The 19,147-nt window shown below is 35.3% G+C and overlaps 2 protein-coding genes across 2 annotated transcripts; one reads left to right on the forward strand and one right to left on the reverse strand.

Moving 5' to 3' along the window:
• The first annotated feature begins 2,402 nt into the window (after nt 1-2,402).
• Nucleotides 2,403-10,946, forward strand: LOC112022834 (uncharacterized). The gene is made up of 5 exons (XM_024055463.2): nt 2,403-2,659; nt 3,294-3,427; nt 8,620-8,848; nt 9,437-9,608; nt 10,258-10,946. The coding sequence occupies exons 1-5, from the start codon at nt 2,544-2,546 to the stop codon at nt 10,456-10,458; spliced, it is 852 nt and encodes a 283-aa protein (XP_023911231.1). The 5' UTR covers nt 2,403-2,543; the 3' UTR covers nt 10,459-10,946.
• A 5,273-nt stretch (nt 10,947-16,219) lies between these two features.
• Nucleotides 16,220-18,070, reverse strand: LOC136064861 (protochlorophyllide-dependent translocon component 52, chloroplastic-like). The gene is made up of 3 exons (XM_065767207.1): nt 17,885-18,070; nt 16,853-17,040; nt 16,220-16,490 (listed from the first exon to the last, which is right to left on the reverse strand). Exons 2-3 carry the CDS (start codon nt 17,026-17,028, stop codon nt 16,235-16,237), a joined length of 432 nt encoding a protein of 143 aa, XP_065623279.1. The 5' UTR covers nt 17,029-17,040; nt 17,885-18,070; the 3' UTR covers nt 16,220-16,234.
• Nucleotides 18,071-19,147: the final 1,077 nt, after the last annotated feature.

Here is a 19,147-nt window from a genome sequence, read left to right on the forward strand (position 1 = left end):
CAAATTTGATGTAGGATTTTTAGGAATTTCAACACTAAACTAGATTCTTGATGAGATATTGAATGTGTTGATGGCTGTTTGGTATTAAAACAATAAAAAGAACATCAAATAAAGAAAGATAAAACACTAGGCAATCACACCTAGACTTTCCTAAGCAGTCACACTTACGTAGGAGATAGCAATTGCGCTTGAAAAAAGTTGGAATGTTATTGAAATCTATCAATATTATCGACTACAATAAAGCCATTATATAGGCTATTTCTAAATCCTTTCTTAGAAAGACTAGGAATTCTAATAACCAAAAAAAAAAAAAAAAAGTACTTTAAGAACTTCTAAGACAATAAAAAAAAAAAAAAAAAAAAAAAAAAAAAAAAAAAAACCTAAGATGTTGAATAAAAACAATATGGCAGCAAAGGTTTTAGGAACCCAAAATAGTAGATATACATGGCATTTATGAGTTCAATTTAGTTCAGTGATAGTGGATGTCCATGATGTACATTTTATGGTCTGTGTGTAGATATATGCGTGCATATCCATTATACACACATTATATCTATTCTATTAATAACTTAACAGAGTGGAAGCTTGTAAAAGCCAGTAAGGTTGAAGCTTGTAAAACTAATAGCTTCTCAATTCAAGATCATTCAGCATTGAATTAAAAAGCAATTTCCCCTAATTCAAAATCATGACATAGCTTATGACATAATTTGTTGAAATTATAGAGTTTGCTTTGATATCAAACTATATGAATTAAAAAGCAATTTCCCCTAACAATGAACACTGTTGTCATGCTAATTGTATTTTACATGAATTTCTGCCCTAGATGTGCATCAAAACCCAGTTCAAAACCAAACCCAACAAAGCTAAAACAGCAAAAATAATAATGAATAGAGATAGAGAAAAATCTAACAGAGAAAAACTTAAGAAGCCACATTCAAATCAAAGTACATGCACAAGCAACACTTAACTCAGATTACATGCAAAGGGAAAAAAAGAAAATTTGAACTCAACATTTAGAAATTACCTTAATACATTTCCACTCCTTTAACTCTGAAGATGGATTGGGTTGAGCTTCGGCTATGGTGAGAGTGAAAAGGTGTGGGTTTGGGTGTGGGTTTGGATTGAGATTCGAAAAGGGTCTATTGAACGGTTTGGTTTGGGTACGGGTAGAAATAGGAGAACTTGAAGATTCGTTGAACTTGGGAAGGCTTTACTGAACGGACTGACGGTGGCTACTGATCAGACTGAGGAAGGGAGAGAAACTGTTGAAGGAAGGAAGACAAACTGTTTTAGAGACATTACATTCAAAACTGGTTCTTATTCTGCACATAACTCGGTTTCCACATTGTCGAGTTACAAACAGTAACGCGGGAATATTTTATTGCCTAAAAGCCACGCTGGATTGCCAGTGTGGCAAGATCCTGCATAGAACTCAGCTTCCAAATAATCGAGTACCTTGAGTAACTCGATCTTAGGGTCATCGAGTATTGAAACAAAGGCACGCACCTATATAGTTTTGAAACAGGGGTATAATACCAAATATTTTGCCCAAAAAGAGCAAAAGGCCAGATAGTCCAACATGAGGTAGCAAAAGTCTATAACATTATTACATTCCATTAATTATATATAATATAGTTTCCATCATTGGATAACAAATGAAATTTCATATATAATATAGCAATATACTTGAGGAATTGTCTAGAAGCTCAACTGAATTTTTAAAATCCAAAACTCATAATTAATCAACTGGGAAATGTTAAATTCGGACACACAAGTATGTTTGGTTTAGGTATTGTGTACTTTAAAAAAGTAAAAAATAAAAACTGGATGACACATCATTAAAATAGGCCATTTTGTTTGATAAGATAAATTAGGCCACCTTGTTTCTAGGCCAAGCATAATATAAAATTAACAAAAACTGATTGGTATTTTGATCTGATGATAAAAAGCTATCATGAGGAATGAACGCCATAAATTGAAACTTTCTATATATATATATAATTAGCATTATCTAAAAATAAAAAATACATATATATAATTAGCAGAATTAGATCCAGGCAAAACTAATAAAACTCATTTTTGAAAACGGTTGGACTAAAATTGCCTGTTTGAAACTTCAAATATTCAAACTTCAAATACTATTCTCAAAAAAAATAAAATAAAATAAAAACTCAAATATTAAAAATATTATCTTAGAATAAGAGATATATAGTCCAATTTTCACCTATACAAATTGATGTCTTGATCTAATCACAGATTATAGATTGAAACTCTATTTATATATTAAAAAAAATACTAAAATTATATTAAATTTAGAGGCAATTTTGACCAAAATTTTTTCCCTTTATAAAAATAAATTAACAGGCATGTAGGACTGAACCCATGATCACTACCCAAAGTGGAATACCGGTTGTGCTATAATCAAAACAGAGATAAATTTGTCCTCAAAAAAAAAAAAAAAAAAAAAATAGAGAGAAATCTGAAGAGAGCGGGAGAGAGAGAGAGAGCAAAGCTTTTAATTAATTCTAAGTTTGATAGTAAAAATGGGGAAAGGAGTACAGGGATGGGTAGTGGACATATCAAAGTGGGACCCATCTCCCAATGACTTCTGCTCTGCCCTCTCTCTTCTGCCTCAACGTCAACGCTCCTTTGTTACAAGGTTTTTACTTCTCTTTTCTCTCCTTTACTCTCTGTTTGCTTTCTGGGAAAATTAAAAGAAAACCAATTCTGTTCTATGCTATTCTTAAAAGTTATATATATATATATATATATATTTAATAACGAGTTGTCATTGAAATTCACATACATCATCAATATCTGTCCTTTTTTCAATAATAGTTTTTGATGGGTCTTTCGGAATCATGCGGTGAAGCTCTGTTTGGTCTCTAAGAAAATTAACAATTGGAATTCTCAACACATATATTCACAAACTGAAATATCATAATTATTTTGTTCAAGATTTAATCCTGGTGTCTTTCCTAGAGGTGATTCAGTTTGATTTTTTTTTTTTTTTTTTATCAATGTTATATCTTGGTTGATCTTTGTTTAGTTATATGAAGTTGGTGTAGTAGATTGTAGTTTGTAGGGTGTTTTAACAATGTAGAATTGTTTTTTTCCACTGTATTTGTACATTAGTTTTTTTGTTTGCAGCTTGTTACTGTATGATGATGACTTTTGTTGTACTATGTTCTGATTTATTAATAAAAATTCCAGCTTTTTTTTTTATCAAAGAAAGAAATGTTGAATTGTTTGTGTAGAGTCCATGACCTTTCAATTCGCCTTCACATTGGTAGGTTTGTGAGAATGGAGGATAGAAAACAGGCACTCGTGAGCCGATTGCTTCAGTATGCTCTTGTACATGAAGTGCTGGGAATCCCATTTGATGAAATCACCATAAATCGCACATTGGATGGCAAGCCATATCTGGTATAACCATAGCTAACAATTTTATTATTATTATTTTTTGAATTCAACAGATAATATGTGTGTTACCCAATTTTGGGACTCTTGGTGATTATGTGGTCAGGTTCAAATTCAAATATGAAATTCAAGTCAATTTTGGTCTTTATATTTGATTTTAAGTTTTTGCATCTTATTCTTAAGACATCAATTAAAGTATAACTTAGGGATAAGAAATATTACACTTAAAATTACAAAGATCAATGAACCCTAAAAGAGAAAAACAACAAACATCCCCAATTTTCCTCAACTAGTTGAACAAATAATTTTGAAGAGTATGCTTCAATCCCATCAAATCATCTAGTATTGACTATGTAATTATTAAGCAGGAGTAATCATCATGTGACCAACATGTTAATAAGCTCTTGCTCAAATGGCACCTCCTCTCCTTGTAAGAGTAAGTTGCAAAGTGAGGCCATGTGTTTGAGATCCACTGGGTGTGTGTAATTACCCACTGTGTTCCCCATGGATTCAACTTAATTAGGAAAAAATAGTCTTAGCATAAAGAACTGATTTGTTCTCATGAATTCAACTACATTTAGGAAAAAATGGTTTTTGGCAAAAAGATTTTCAACTGATAATTATGTGATGGACATGGATAATTATGATGGAATGACAATCTGAAATTTGCTGCATCAGAAATAATTGGGATAAGAGCATAATGGTCCATTTATATTGGCTTGGCTATGAACAACCAAATTGAGGCTTTGGCAATTAAGTCTTATCAAAAGTTAATGAATATTCTATATAGCAAAAGTTAATAAAAATAGTCAGTCTTACAACAATCTCACCCATCCCTTTGCTACTTAAGCCAAGCCTAGACACAATGAAGTAATATTCTATAGAGCAGCAGGAAAATTTCAATTATCAATAAGGGTAGAGAGAGAGAGAGAGAGAGAGAGAGAGAGAGAGAGAGTAACATAGGAGGAAGTTTCTAGAATGCAGAGGATACTTTTGCCATTTGTGATAGTGTGATCATTTGTTCTTTTACCCAAATTTACTGTGTGTGTGTATATATATATAAATAAAACTGAATAGATATGTTCCTTTTCCACTTTTATTATTCAGTTTATATCATATATAATTATTGTGTCATGCATGTCATAGTTTTCATTATATCTTTTCCATGAATCCTGATGTAGATTCAATGTCGCAACTCATTTCATATTTGATATGATATGATGCACTTCTTGTACCTATAATTATCAATTGTCAATAACCATGACTTTTAAAAATATTTCTTGCAAAAAAGTTTATATAAGAGACAAACATAACATATTTTTTGTTAATTTGATAGTTTGGGATGGAGGGAGGGAGAAATCAAACCTAATAGATATTAGAAAGATGGTAGACTTATGCACTAACTCCAAAATTTCTTGATGTGCATGTTATTGGTCTTCAGAGTCATGGTAAATATCAAAAGATAATAAATAAATAAAAGGCGATCTATTGGATTTTGCCAAGAGGTTACAATTAATTGTGTCAGAATGGCTGATTTTGTTGCTTGCTTTTTAATAATGTGGAAGCAAGCAGTGTCTTTGTTATTCTCTCTCATTAAAACCCACAAACTTGGAAACTTTCTTTTGTCTCTATTTTTCTCAAACAAAACCTGCTCTCCTTAGATTCTCAATTGTAGAATTGTGTTGAGAGTTTCATCATTATGGAGAAGAGTGAAAGGAAAGTATGACAATAAACTGCAGATCTAGAAAAATAGAGAGGAGAGTAATATTCTGGTGACCATATTGAACATTTCTATATGAACCTATACTCTGAGCAGCAAGTGCAGCATCCTTTCCCAGATGTATTGGATTTTCCTAGGATTTCAGGGGATAATGTGGTTTGGTTTGAGGGACTTTTTGAGGAAGCTAAGATTTTTGAAGTCATCAAGGAGTTTAATGGGGATAAATCTCCTGGGTTTGACGGTTTTCTGATGGCTTTCTTTCAAGCTTGCTGGGGGACTCTCAAATCAGACATCATGGTTGTGTTCCACCATTTCCATGTTACAGGTTAGTTTGAAAAAAGTTTGAATGCAACTTTCATTGCTCTCATTCTTAAAAAAGCTATTGCGGTGGAAGTAAAGAACTTTCGGCCTATCAGCCTTGTTGGGGGGGTGGGGGAGGGGGGGGGGGTTTATAAAATTCTTGCTAAAGTTTTGGCTATTCGTCTTCGCATGGTTTTAGGAGAGATCATCTTAGCTCCTCAGAATGCCTTTGTTCTAAATAGGCAGATTCTTGACTCCATTCTTATTGCTAACGAATGTCTTGATAGTAGATTGAAGTCTGGTCAGCCAGGATTGTTATGTAAATTGGACATTGAGAAAGCCTTTGATCATGTGAACTGGGGATTTCTTACTCAGGTGCTTGAGCATTGTGGATTTTCTAATAAGTGGAGGCGATGGATTTCTTTTTGTTTATCTATGGTTCGTTTTTCTATCCTTATTAATGGTACTCCCCATGGGTTTTTTGGAAGTTCAAGGGGGTTGCGGCAAGGTAATCCTTTGTCCCCTTTGTTATTTGTGTTGGTTATGGAAGCCATCGGTAAAATGTTGGATAAGGCTGTCCATGAAGGTCGTTTGTCAGGTTTTAATGTAGGTGTTTCTGCTGGAAGATCTTTGATGGTTTCCCATCTCCTTTTCCCTGATGATACTCTAATTTTTTATGATGCTAATATTGATCAAATGCTGATTCTCCGTATGGTGCTCATTTGGTTTGAGGCGGTGTCTGGTCTGAAGGTAAATTTGGGTAAGTCTGAGTGGTGGCTATGGGAGCAGTTCATAACATGGATCTTTTGGTGGCTATCTTAGGCTGCAAGCAAGGGTCTCTCCCAATGAAATATTTGGGTCTTCCTTTGGGGGCAAAATTTAAGGACAATTCAATTTAGAACCCAATTCTAGAGAAGATGGAAAGAAAATTAGCAAGTTGGAAAAAATTATATTTATCCAAGGGAGGTAGAGTCACTTTAATTAAAAGCACTCTCTCAAATCTTCCTACTTACTTTCTTTCTTTATTCCCTATTCTTGCTTCGGTGGCCAACCGAATTGCTAGACTTCAGTGGGATTTTCTGTGGGGTGGCCTAGGAGATGAGCCTAAATTTCATCTGGTTGATTGGTCTATGGTGTGTACTCCGCTTGCTTCAGGTGGGTTGGGGATTAGGAACCTGAGAACTTTCAATGTAGCTTTATTAGGGAAGTGGTTATGGAGATTTGGGCAAGAAAGGGATGCTCTATGGCGTCAAGTGATAGAGGTAAAGTATGGTTGTGATTGGGGTGGTTGGTGTCTAGCTCTTCCTCTGGTCCTTATGGATTCAGTTTGTGGAAAAATATTAGAAGGGGGGGGCACTTTTTATCTCGGTTTATTCTATATGAAATTGGAGATGGATCAAAAGTGCAGTTTTGGCTAGATAGTTGGTGTGGTTCTTCTTCTCTCGCTGACCGCTATCTTGAATTATTTAGGATTTGTCATAGAAAAGAGGCAAGTGTGGCAGATCTAATGAGGTACACCAATGGTGTCCTCCATTGGGAGATACATTTTTGTAGGGATGTGCATAATTGGGAATGGGATGCTTTCAGGAGCTTCATCAATACCATTTATAGCACTCCTGTAAGGGGGATCGGGGAGGATAAAAGATGTTGGCTGCCTTGTAAGAGTAAGGGGTTCACGGTTAGTGCATAGTATCATCTTCTAGTTGGCCATAGTGAGCAGTTTTTCCCTTGGAAAAACATTTGGAAGCAGAAGATTTCCTCTAGAGTGGCTTTCTTTGTTTGGACCGCTGCCTTGGGGAAATGTCTGACAATTGACAATTTAAGGAAAAGAAAGGTTTGCATTTTGGATTGGTGTTATATGTGCAAGTGTAATTGTGAAACTGTTGACCATCTTTTCCTTCATTGCCCGGTTGCTTTGGAGTTGTGGGATATGGTGTTTGGTTTATTTGGAGTTTATTGGGTTATGCCAATGTCTGTTGTTGGGCTATTTGCTTGCTGGCAAGGTCGATTTGGTCGCCATCGTAATGGATATATATGGATGGTTGTTCCTCATTGTTTGATGTGGTGCATTTGGAAGGAGAGAAATAGTAGGTGTTTTGAAGACATTGAGCGTTCCATGCCTGACCTCAAGCTTTTACTTTCAGAACTTTATTGGACTGGTTCTCTGTGTGGAGGAACCATCCTTTTTCTTCTATTTTGGATTTACTTGATTTTTGTAATGTTCGTTCTTGATTTTTTTTTTGATAGGTGTAATGTTCGTTCTTGATTTGTTCACCCTTGTATACTCCCTGTGTACTTGGGTGTCTCTCTTTTTATTATCAATGAATCTTCATTACTTATCAAAAAAAATTTCTGTCTTCTAGTAGAAACATCTATTGGTAAGGAGTTGCTGAGTTGAAGTTTATTCAATTTAATATTTTAGCCTCATCGTTTAGTAGTGTTTCTTTTTTATTATAATGCTTTTATTATTGTTGATTTTAAATATGTAAATTAGAGGGTGACACCAAAATCTTCTATAGTAGTGTAGCACTAAAACCCTCCCCTTGACAGAGCAAGGTACATGGTAAGATCATGGGTTCAGGTTCATGTATAACTTACCCCAAAAAAAAAAAAAAATAGCATTTTTTGTGCTCTACCTGATGCTCAAAGTGATTGTTCTTGGGCTTCTTAACAATCAACATCAAGAACAAAACCAAGAAAAAAAATTTAACATTATGAAATTTCACTGTAAGAATTTGCGGACATTTGGTACTCAACATTTATACATGAAGTGGAATACCAGAGTGAGTTTTGGGAATCTAAAACTTTAAATGTAAAAAACGCCCCGGAATGTGAGCATGATGACAAATGAAATTTGTTGCTATATATGAAAAAATTCATCCTTTAAGCAGTTTTGATTTTGGGGATAATTAGTCACTTCAATATGCAATAGAAGTTCTGGATATTAATTTCTTGAAATTTAAAAGAGGTTCTCCATTAAAAAATAACAACTTTCAACAAAGATTGTAGTTTTCTTTTTCTTCTTCTCCTCTCCCCCTTCTCTGTTTTCACCCTTTGCTTTTCACATTTTTGTTTGTGAGAGTTGATAGATATCATCTTATATCTTTTTCAGCTTACTTGTAGCTCCATTACCATAATTATATTTAATATACCACGTTTGTCCTTTTCAGGAAAATGATAATGCGAATTTCCCAATTTTAATTTCAATGTATACCATCATGGTGACTATGTGGCTATAGCATCTGAACCTTTGTGCCTTGTAGGGTTGGACATAGTTTCTTATGACATTCCCCCAAAGGAGACAGTTCTAGAATTCATTCAGAACTTCTCCTCATACTTTTCAAGTTTGGAATGGGATAATATAGTGAATGCCGGCTCTTGTGATGGTATTTTGGCTGAGTTTTATAGGTAAAATTGCACTTCATCTATATGATGATTCTTATCAGCAAAACCATTGAGCCAACTAGAAGGTGTGCAATTCATTATATTTTCTTAGAAATCAATTGTTCAATCTCTTTTTAATGATATTTTCTTTTAATATTCACCACCGTTATCATGCTTTCACCCCATTTTGCACAACAGTAGTAAATTGAGTAGCAGAAAACTGTAATAAGCTTACATCTAAGGTGCATTCTGTTGTCTAGAAAATAGATTACACACACACATATGCTGAAATTAGGATGGTATCCAGCCAGGAGCCTGCTTTGATTGATTAATTTTACCTGTTTATACTCGGGAAGACAATGATTGACCTACTATTATGATGCATTTGTAGCTCTCTTGAAATTCCAGTGGGTAGAAAACTTACCCCCCTCCTCTTCCCCCCTCTGAAAAATGAAAGAAAGAAAAAGAGTTCCTTCCTCTTCCACAAGAGCAACTTTGATTATTCATTTAATTGCATATAGTACTAATGTTAGTGTCCTACCTGATAATATTTTAGTTGTGAACCAACCAGAAATACTAGAGTATTAACTGACAATTTATACTTTTTTGCAGATATTGGTGTTTGAAAGAAGCATATGTCAAAGCAATAGGAAGCGGACTGGCATATGGGTTGGACAAAGTGGAGTTTCATCACACTAGGTGGACCAACATATCTGTCAAAATTAATGGGGAGGATACAAGGGAATGGAGCTTTTGGCTTTTTGAGTTGGGAAAAGGACATTGGGTTAGTTCCTGTCAAGCCTTAATATATATCTTTCATTAAAGTTTTGGATCTTGAAATGCCTTTGAAGTGTGTCAATCCTGTTTAAGATTGAAATGATGCTTCTTGTAGCTTCCATATGCTGTAATATTGCAGTATTTTATGCATGCTGATTTTTGTTAAATACACACAGAAGCATTCCAGGCTGTATATTATAAATTCCAGCTTCCTTTATCCAGAAGTTAAGATGAATCATTTTATGCTACAGAAAGAGTAATTTGGTTTTTGATAGTTTTAAATTAACCAACGCCTCTTCAAAGGTGAAATTTGCTCACTTAGTCTAAATCTCTCACCGTAAATGAAAGAAAAAGATCACTATTATCATTGAAATTGAATAATAAAATAAATAGTAAAAGCAAAAAAATGATTGTTACTTTCTTGATAGAAGTATATAGTTTAAGCCCAAGTTTCGATTGAGACATGAATAGTCAAAAAAAAAAAAAAAAAACGATTGTTACTTGATAGAAGTATATAATTTAAGACCAAGTTTGTAAATGATTAAAAAATTAATTTAAAACATGTAGTAGTATTTAAAAAAAAAAATGGTAACAGGACTTTAATTGTAGTATTTTAAACTTTTTGCATTGAATAACAGCTTTCAATGGATTTGCAGGCATCGATTGCAAGAGGACACCCTAGATCAGCCACTGAGAGTTACAGGAAAACATTAAAAGGGAGTGAGTATAATTTAGAGGAATATCATAAGGGTCTTCATCTTCCCAATGTAGATTTTGTGTCACGAACTGTAGAAGAATTAATTTCAGTCTTGCATGGAGAAGCTTACAATATACCCGGTGATAAAAGGAATACATAAGATTGTTGAAACAGAATACATGGTGAAAGTCAATGACATTAATTTGACATGCTGTAGCATACTGTCTACATATCAAATTTTGCATATTGGGGACGTGGTTCCTCACAATGGCGTTTTTGTAGTAGGCTGGGGAGCTCCTCTTATATCTTACCGAGAGATAGGAATTCTGTTTGCTAATCACTTATATGTCAGAGTTAAGGGTAAGAGATGTTTTCATGCCACTTGAGGAAGCATGCTAGAATTGCTTCCCGTGGAAGATTGGATTGCGTTAGAGTTATATGCCTGGTGGAATCCGAAATTTATCGACATGCAACTCTTAACAATTTTTTACCTCGTGATAAGTAAACATATTTGGGGATCCAAACAGACAAGGTTGAACATGTTGCTCTACCTTCCAACCCTTATTTTGGGTGACATCCCATTTGCTACAATTAAGCACCATTGATCCATGACTCAAAACAAATTATATTACATGCTGCCTTTGCTGACATTGTCAAGGTCTTGTTTCAACTAATGTTGGAGGATTTTTGTTTTTCTTTTTTGATTAATAATATTGAAGGATGTTAGATAAAGTTCTACCGTTATGCTTGTTTTTTTCTTTTCCTTCCCCCTGCCCCCCTCTCTACTTTTGGCACAATATCTATAATGCTTTGCATACCAGATGTAAAAGCAATGTACAATGTCACTGTTATTGAATCATCCACAAGCTGTGTTTTCAGAAAACAAAGAGCTTTGCACAAATTAAGGCACATATATGACTTCAGATAGAGGAATCACAGAACCAGTAGGGAGCTTTCTACGTGCGTATGTGCAATTATGCGTGAATGGGATGTAGTAACTCTTAAATTTCAATGTTTATACAACTTATATATTATGGAACGAGAATTTGAAATTGTAAGCCTTATAGTTGAATGTTTATACGGCTAATACATTATAAAATCATGGGTATATAACATTTTGACACTGTTGAAAATCGAAATATATAAATATTACAAATATATTTAAAGTTTTTTGACAAATTAGTTTAATTTTATTTAAAAAATAGTTTTCATATGCTTACTAGAAATGTATTTATTTCTTGTGTGTGTGTATATATTTATTTTGAGAGGTTTGAGAAACGAAGGACATTCGATTGCATTATTTTTTAATTTCAAGGAGGAAAAAAAAGTTTAGTAAAAAAAGACTTGTGAGTTGTAACCAGACTTAACCCAACTAGAGAGGAAAAAAAAAAAAAAAAAAAAAAAAAAAAAAAAAAAAAAGAAAGAAAGAAAGAAAGAAAGAAAGAATAACATTTGATTTGATTTTGTTCACAGGAAATTTTTAACTTGGGTCAAATTACACTTGGTTCTCCAATAATATGGATGGTTTCAATTTTATTAGTGTGTGTGTATATATATATATATATGTGTGTGTGTGTGTGCGCGCGCGCGCGCGCGCATGTCAATTTCATTCATTAATTATTATTGCGGCTGTAGGGTCAGTTTTTGCGGCCCAAGCCCAAGGAGGTATGGATTTGGAACCCTCTGAGCCCAAAACAATAAATTTTGTAGAGAGTGGGCGAAAGGGCTAGGCAAATAATGAAAATGACAGTATTAAACAGCAACACCAATGAGAGAAGTTGAATTAATGTGCTCTCGGACTAATATGAGTACTCTGTCCGAAGAGAAGTTGTTCATTGATAATCAAGGGTTACAATTGCTGGAGCTACAACCATCTAAGGTACCCTTTCTCTCTCCTGTTTTTTGATCCCCTTCCATCAGAGGTACCCTTCCCTTATATAGCATTACCTTCTTACATCTCCTCCGTCCACTTGTTCATCATCCAGGCATCCACTCGAGTACATGTCCCATCATCCCACCTTTAGCCTTATGTGAGTGGCGGTAGCTGAGAAAGCACCGTTCAGGTGTCCTGTCCACATAAATGCGGCCAGAAAGGTAGGTACAGGGCATTAAATGTGGTGGTTGAAGTACGCCTCCTTGATATTCCCCTGTTGCTGTTATCTTCATGTGTGTTCGAGGTTCCTCTCCCTCCTTACACTTGTCAAATAGATCACTTGAACCTCCCATACTCGCGTTTGATCAAACCTCTTCGGATCCGAGGACTCATGTCTGCTCGGACGTATGAGCATCTCCTCGGATGGTATACGTGTTCGTCTCCAGGCATCCCCATTGGCGTGGGCTTCCGACTGAAGGCTTCATCTCCTCGGATGAAGAATGTTCCTCTTTTAGGCCTTGGGCCGAATAAGCTGGGCTGGGTTTTTCTCCCCCCACATTAGCCCTCAAAATCTGTAGTTTTTCGTACGCATCCGAAGAGAAAAAGTAGGATTTTGACTTCCCCTGGGGCAAAAGCTTGTAAACAGGCAAACTTGAATTGACACGTGTATAAGTATAGGCACTGCTGCTTCATTAATGTCGCTGCGGCTTCCTTATTCCCCAGGCACCTCATTAATTGCACCAGGTGACGCTTCGCCCTTCCTATCCAACGGTGATTAAATGATCCAACGGCTGAGGTTGTTCTTCGAAATTTGGGCGGGAGTGCCCCTGACCCCTCGTTTGACCCCGTATAAAGCTTCAGAGGACATTATTTCTTCTTCACTTCGCGAATCTTCAGACGCTCCAGAGAGAACAGACGCACCGCTCCGTCCAAAACTCCCAATCGCTGCTTTCAGGCTTCCTGAGAGCCATCAAAAACCTTCCCACAAGCCTGAAATCCTCTCTCCGATTTAATCCCGGTGAGTCATCGTTCACCAAATCTTTTAATTTTCTCTTCGGCCATCAGTGTCAACTGAGCATCATGGGAAAACTCGAATACATGGTGGATACCCCTGAGCGTTTAGAAGCATTTAGGTCCACGTACCACATTCCCCAACGTGGGTGTGAGGTACTGCCCCCAGAAAAAATTCTAACGGACCGGGAGACGGGAGAAGTAGTTATTCCTCTTATCGCCTTCAAAGAAGGGGGGATGACCATCCCCATGGGTCCCATTACTACTAGCTATCTCCGAAACCATAGGATCACTCCCTGGCAGTGCGCGCCCAACATGTTTAGGATTCTAGGGGCCATTGAACACCTTAACCTCCACTAGGATTGGGCCTCACCTGGCTCGATGTAGTGCATCTGTACGAATGCCACAGCCAGCAAGACGCGGGGTACTACTTAAAATCCCGGTCGGACGTGGTCAGGCTCATTTCTTGCCTCCCAAATCCAACAAAGGGATGAAAGACGACTATGTGATCGTCTCGGGTGCATGGCATGACGGCCATCACTGCCCGACTAAGCGTGGAAAGCCAGGTGGGCCATGTTAGATTTAGGCACACTAACCATAGGCTTAGAGTCCTTGTATTTTAATCGTTTTCGGTTTCTTTTGTGATACTGTTTTTGAGTCCCTAACATAGCTCTGCTGTGCCTTGAAACAGATAAAAACACGTATCTCCTCGGCTAAGCCTTACGAACGTCGCCGCCCTCAACTTCCTGTTGAGATCTGAGATTTTCGTGAGCGAAGACGGACAGCTACTCACATAAGGCTAAAGGTGGGATGATGGGACATGTACTCGAGTGGATGCCTGGATGATGAACAAGTGGACGGAGGAGATGTAAGAAGGTAATGCTATATAAGGGAAGGGTACCTCTGATAGAAGGGGATCGAAAAACAGGAGAGAGAAAGGGTACCTTAGATGGTTGTAGCTCCAGCAATTGTAACCCTTGATTATCAATGAACAACTTCTCTTCGGACAGAGTACTCATATTAGTCCGAGAGCACATTAATTCAACTTCTCTCATTGGTGTTGCTGTTTAATACTGTCATTTTCATTATTTGCCTAGCCCTTTCGCCCACTCTCTACAAAATTTATTGTTTTGGGCTCAGAGGGTTCCAAATCCATACCTCCTTGGGCTTGGGCCGCAAAAACTGACCCTACAAGTAGTATATAAGAGAGACAAGCAAAATGTATAGGGGGGTTTTTTTGGTTTTGGGAGTGAAGGGAGGAAAAAAGCCTCCTCGGCCATGGGCCGAGGAGCATCTCCTAGCTGTAAATTGTTCTAAGCGTTTCTTTAATAAAAGGAAAAGATGTTCAGGCTTCTAAGGGGCCGGTCAGTGCCTAAACCTTCAACCCACTCTCTACAAATTTATTGTTCTGGGTTCGTTGGGCCTATAACCAATCTCTTTTGGGCTTAGGCTACAAAAATCGACCCTACATATATAATTTAAATACTATTTGTGCGCACACAAAATATGGCTGTTGGGCTCAACCTCCACTTGGGCTCATAATCTATTTGTATTGTGGGTTTTGGGTTCCCTACTATGGGTGGTCCTATACTCAGAGACCAAAGTACACTTCTATTTCCTCAAAATCATTCTCTTTACCTCACAAAATTGCTCTTTTCTCTCTTAGAGTGGTTGCTCTTTTCTCTCAACATTCTCCCCAGAATTGCTAACCCCTAATTCCTCATTCTCTTCTTCTATTTATAGGCTAGGATAAGTGGAGGTGTTATGATTACTCCCCCTTACTAGTGCGAATGGGGGTCTAATTCCATCATCTCAAAGTGGATGCTCCGTCGGGAAAGGTGGTAGTGGCATTGGAACTGATTTCCATCTCCAGAATCTCGCTCGGCAGCGATGTTCTTAAAGGCACTATCGTACAACCGAGTACAGGGTGTCTTCGAGTAATAACACTCCCGACCAGGTTAGAAATGATCGAGAGGGGTTCGCTTGAGGTATTCAAGCTAGCGTGGTCTTATTTTAGCTCTTGGGCCCAAATTGGGCCCTGAGGTGTCCGGGTCGAGGCTAAAGGTCCAAGAATGGGGATAAGATCATATAATGTGCCATGAGGCTTGGGCCTGAGGCCTAGGGCCTAGCCCCGTACAATATTGATAATCATTTTTATATTTTGTTAATTTTTTTAAAAATTTTGTATGGATATTATTAGGTATAAAATGTAAATTGTCCATATATATTTTTTTAAAATTATTGTGAAGCATTTTTTTTTTTAACGATTCATTAAATCTAGACTCTTAGGTTTTTGTCCTTAATAACTCACTTGGATATTAATGATATGGTCCCACATTTGATTTTAAAATTAAGAAATAAAAATATTTAAGAATAAATAATTTAGGACACATGACGCAAAATTAGAACTCTAATTTGGAATTTTAATTTGAGTTTCTCTAAGCCTTACCTATTATTATATATATATATATATATATATTGGTTGATTTGAAACGTGTTTCACTTTCAATACGTACAAACTATAAACTGTCATGTTATTTGATAGTGTAGTTAAATTTAAAAGATAGAATCTTAAAGGTGTAATAGATAGAATTTTTTTTTTGCCAGAGGATTTTTTTTTTTTTCAATTACATGTGAAAATTTAGAACAGTCACGTTGAATTTTATTTTCAATAAAACATATATTCTTCATTCATTTTTTCATTATTTTCATTTTATATAATCACTTTTTTAAAATACCCGCATCACTCACACACTAACTAAGAAGTGAAAACTAAGAAATGAATAAAATGAGCAAAAAGTCATTTTTTTGGCTTAAAATAAGAAAACAAGAAGGGGGCGAATCATAGTTCTCCTTATTGTGAGATAACTAGGTAATGTGATTGAACTACAAGAATTCTTGGTGAGTATTAAGCAAGTTATAAACACATAAAACCAGAAATGTCAAATTTTTCTTTATGCAAGTTTCATTAACCTTTATTGTGGTTGGACAACAAGTTTCATTAAACACCAGAATATGGTGTTTTAAGGTTGGACAGTAAGTTAGAATAGCATCAGCGAAAAGCATGATCGTAGTCATGGTAATGGAAGTTTCTGTAGATGAAGCGAGCCAAACATCTTGAAGATGCATAGAATAGTACTGCCATCAAAACCATTGCGGTTCTTGCGGCTGTTGAGATTGCACCCTGCTTGGCTGCAGCAGCAATCGCAATTGAAGCAATAGAAACTACTCGGAGGACAACTTCAAGTACATTGAAACCTTTGTATGCTGCACTACAACTAGTGCAGTTCACCACATGGGACCAGTACCTGAAAAAGATTGTGAAATATAATTTCTACGAACCAATTCTCAAAAATAAGACAAGTGGTGAATATGTGTGTATTGGTCAAATTATTCCATATTTTCCAGTGTTCTTGGCTTTCCACAGACAGAAAAAGAAAGAAGTCTCAAGGTATTATGACAATTTCAACTGTTTAAGCTGTTGATGTAAGTAAAGTTTGCACATGATATCTTACCGATTACAAGAAACAGGTTTAGCTATTTATTACATGCATCTACAAAGATCTACCATTCTCTTGTATAATATTCTAAAAAATGATACTCTTTCTAGATAATAAAAAAAAAGTATCAAATTCTAGCTTGAATCCACATGGGCAATTGTGTGAATTACCTGTCCATCAGCTGCTCTCTAGGAGGAGTTGGGGGAAGAACTCCATTGTACTTGCCTTTCCAATCAACTTGACCGCCAGCATACTTGTTTAGCCATTTTCTAAATCCAATCACAAGCGCATCTGATTTTGTTGGCACAAAACAAGGTTTCTGCCAATTGGCAGGACCAACATCCATTATCTTATGCTCCTATAGAAAGAACTTAGGAGTCAGAAGCCACTACTAAAATCTATGTGATATAATACATTTAAGGAACAACAGTCAGCTAATTTGCTTCTCTTCCTGCCGGAGGCTGGACTAAAGACTAGAGCTTTGGTTTAAAAAAAAAAAAAAACACTAAACTACATATCACAGCCGGGTAAATTACAGTGAGCAATTTCTGCCTTATCATATAAAATGTTAAACTTCAGAAAAAAATTAAAAATAAAAAGTTGTATTAGAATCGTTAGACATTTACATGGAAAGAAAGTTTCTAAAAAATTGAACCATCTCTATGCAGTGTTTATAAAATAATAATAGTAAAGAAATTTTGTTATGCTACAAGCAATAATCTATGAAACAAGATGGAACTGGAAAGTGATCTTGTCAGCTACTAGTGCAGTCTAGTAAATAATAATATTTCCAAATTCTAATTCAAAACTTAGTTAACGTAATAGCAAAATCAAGAAAAATAATAACTAAATCGAAACATTGAAGATCCTACATAATTAATCAAAGAAGTATCACATATATACATTCGAAAGAAATACAGGATATCTGGTTGTTGTCAGTGTCTTTTCTCTTTCGCTCTCAAATTACATTTGGAAACCTCACAAGTCGGGTTTGTAAAATATTCAGAATAGTTATCTTTTGAAATAGCAGAACCCATGAATCTGTAGTAAGGTTGATCTGGTGAACCTATATCAGTAACTTCGATAGTAACTCATCAAAAGCAAAAGTGATTTATAATGGAATAAACCAGCTACCTAGATTGAAAAAAGAAAAAGAAAAGAAAAGAAAAGAAACTTGCAATAACATACAAAATGGGAGTCACCTCAATGTGTAGAAGAATATAAATCAGAATCTAGAATCAGGTTTTGTTTTATATCAAATATCCATCGTGGCACAAGTTTATAAATCCAATAACCATAGTTTCTTGGGAAGCTCCATATCAATCTGCTACTCCCTGGACTAACTGGAATGCAAAAAAAAATTAAAAAAAATTCCTTCTGCACAGATGTATCCTGCATCAACCAAGATTTACATAAATAGAAGTACAATGGAACGAAAAGTGAAATACATACATAAGAATTAACCAAAAATTTTGTTTATCACCTATATCTATATATTACTAAAAGTTGAAGCGTGATATTTATTGCTGCTAAGCTCCTGTTGCGCCACCTCATCGCCACATCTCATTCACCACATAATTATTATTTATTATTTATTCTTTTTTTTTTTACAAAAAAAATATATAAATAGATTATTGATTTTATATATTCATTTTTGTCGGTTTTAACATTTATATATATTTCATTTTTATTTCTAATTTTCCTATAATTTTTATTTTACATTCATTTATTTTTTAAATATTTACATTTTCTTCAATCTTTCTTCCCTTACCTTTTCATCTCCCCACTACCCTCTACTTTAATATTGCTATTCATCTTTCTCTCATCTTCCTTTATTTTTCTCTTCTTATCCCTTCACTTTTACTATAAATTTGTCACTCTTTTTCATTCTTTGCATAGTTTTCTCTCTCTCTCTCTCTCTCTCTCTCTCTCAATGTTTTGATTGTTAAATATTATCATATTGCATTATAAATAATTAAAAATAGTATATAAGAATGTACTATTATTATATTACATAGAATTATTTGGATAAGTTAGTGTTTATTGTTATGTATTTTTTTTCTCATATCATTTTATTTAACATTTAAATTCAGCCACATCCTCCATATATATCATTAAATTATTTATATTTCCACTCCTTTTTTATTTTAAAAAATTTAAAATATAATATTTTGCCTAAATTAAATAAATAAAATTGTCCACATAAAGTGGAGTAATTCTAGGGAAACACTCATTCTCACACTCAATGCATCAAAGGAAGAATGAAATACAGAACAAATCAAGTTAGAAACACTAAATTAAAAAAAAAAAACTAATAATGCATATTTAATGTCATAGAATCATCATCAAATTTGGGAAAATGATAGGTTGCCAATGGAGAGAGAGAGAGAGAGAGAGAGAGAGAGAGAGAGAGAGAGAGAGAGAGAGAGAGAGAGAGAGAGAGAGAGAGAGAGAGAGAGAGAGAG

This window comes from Quercus suber, unplaced genomic scaffold (assembly GCF_002906115.3).
Source record: "Quercus suber isolate HL8 unplaced genomic scaffold, Cork oak 2.0 scaffold_784, whole genome shotgun sequence".
Lineage (NCBI taxonomy): Eukaryota > Viridiplantae > Streptophyta > Magnoliopsida > Fagales > Fagaceae > Quercus > Quercus suber.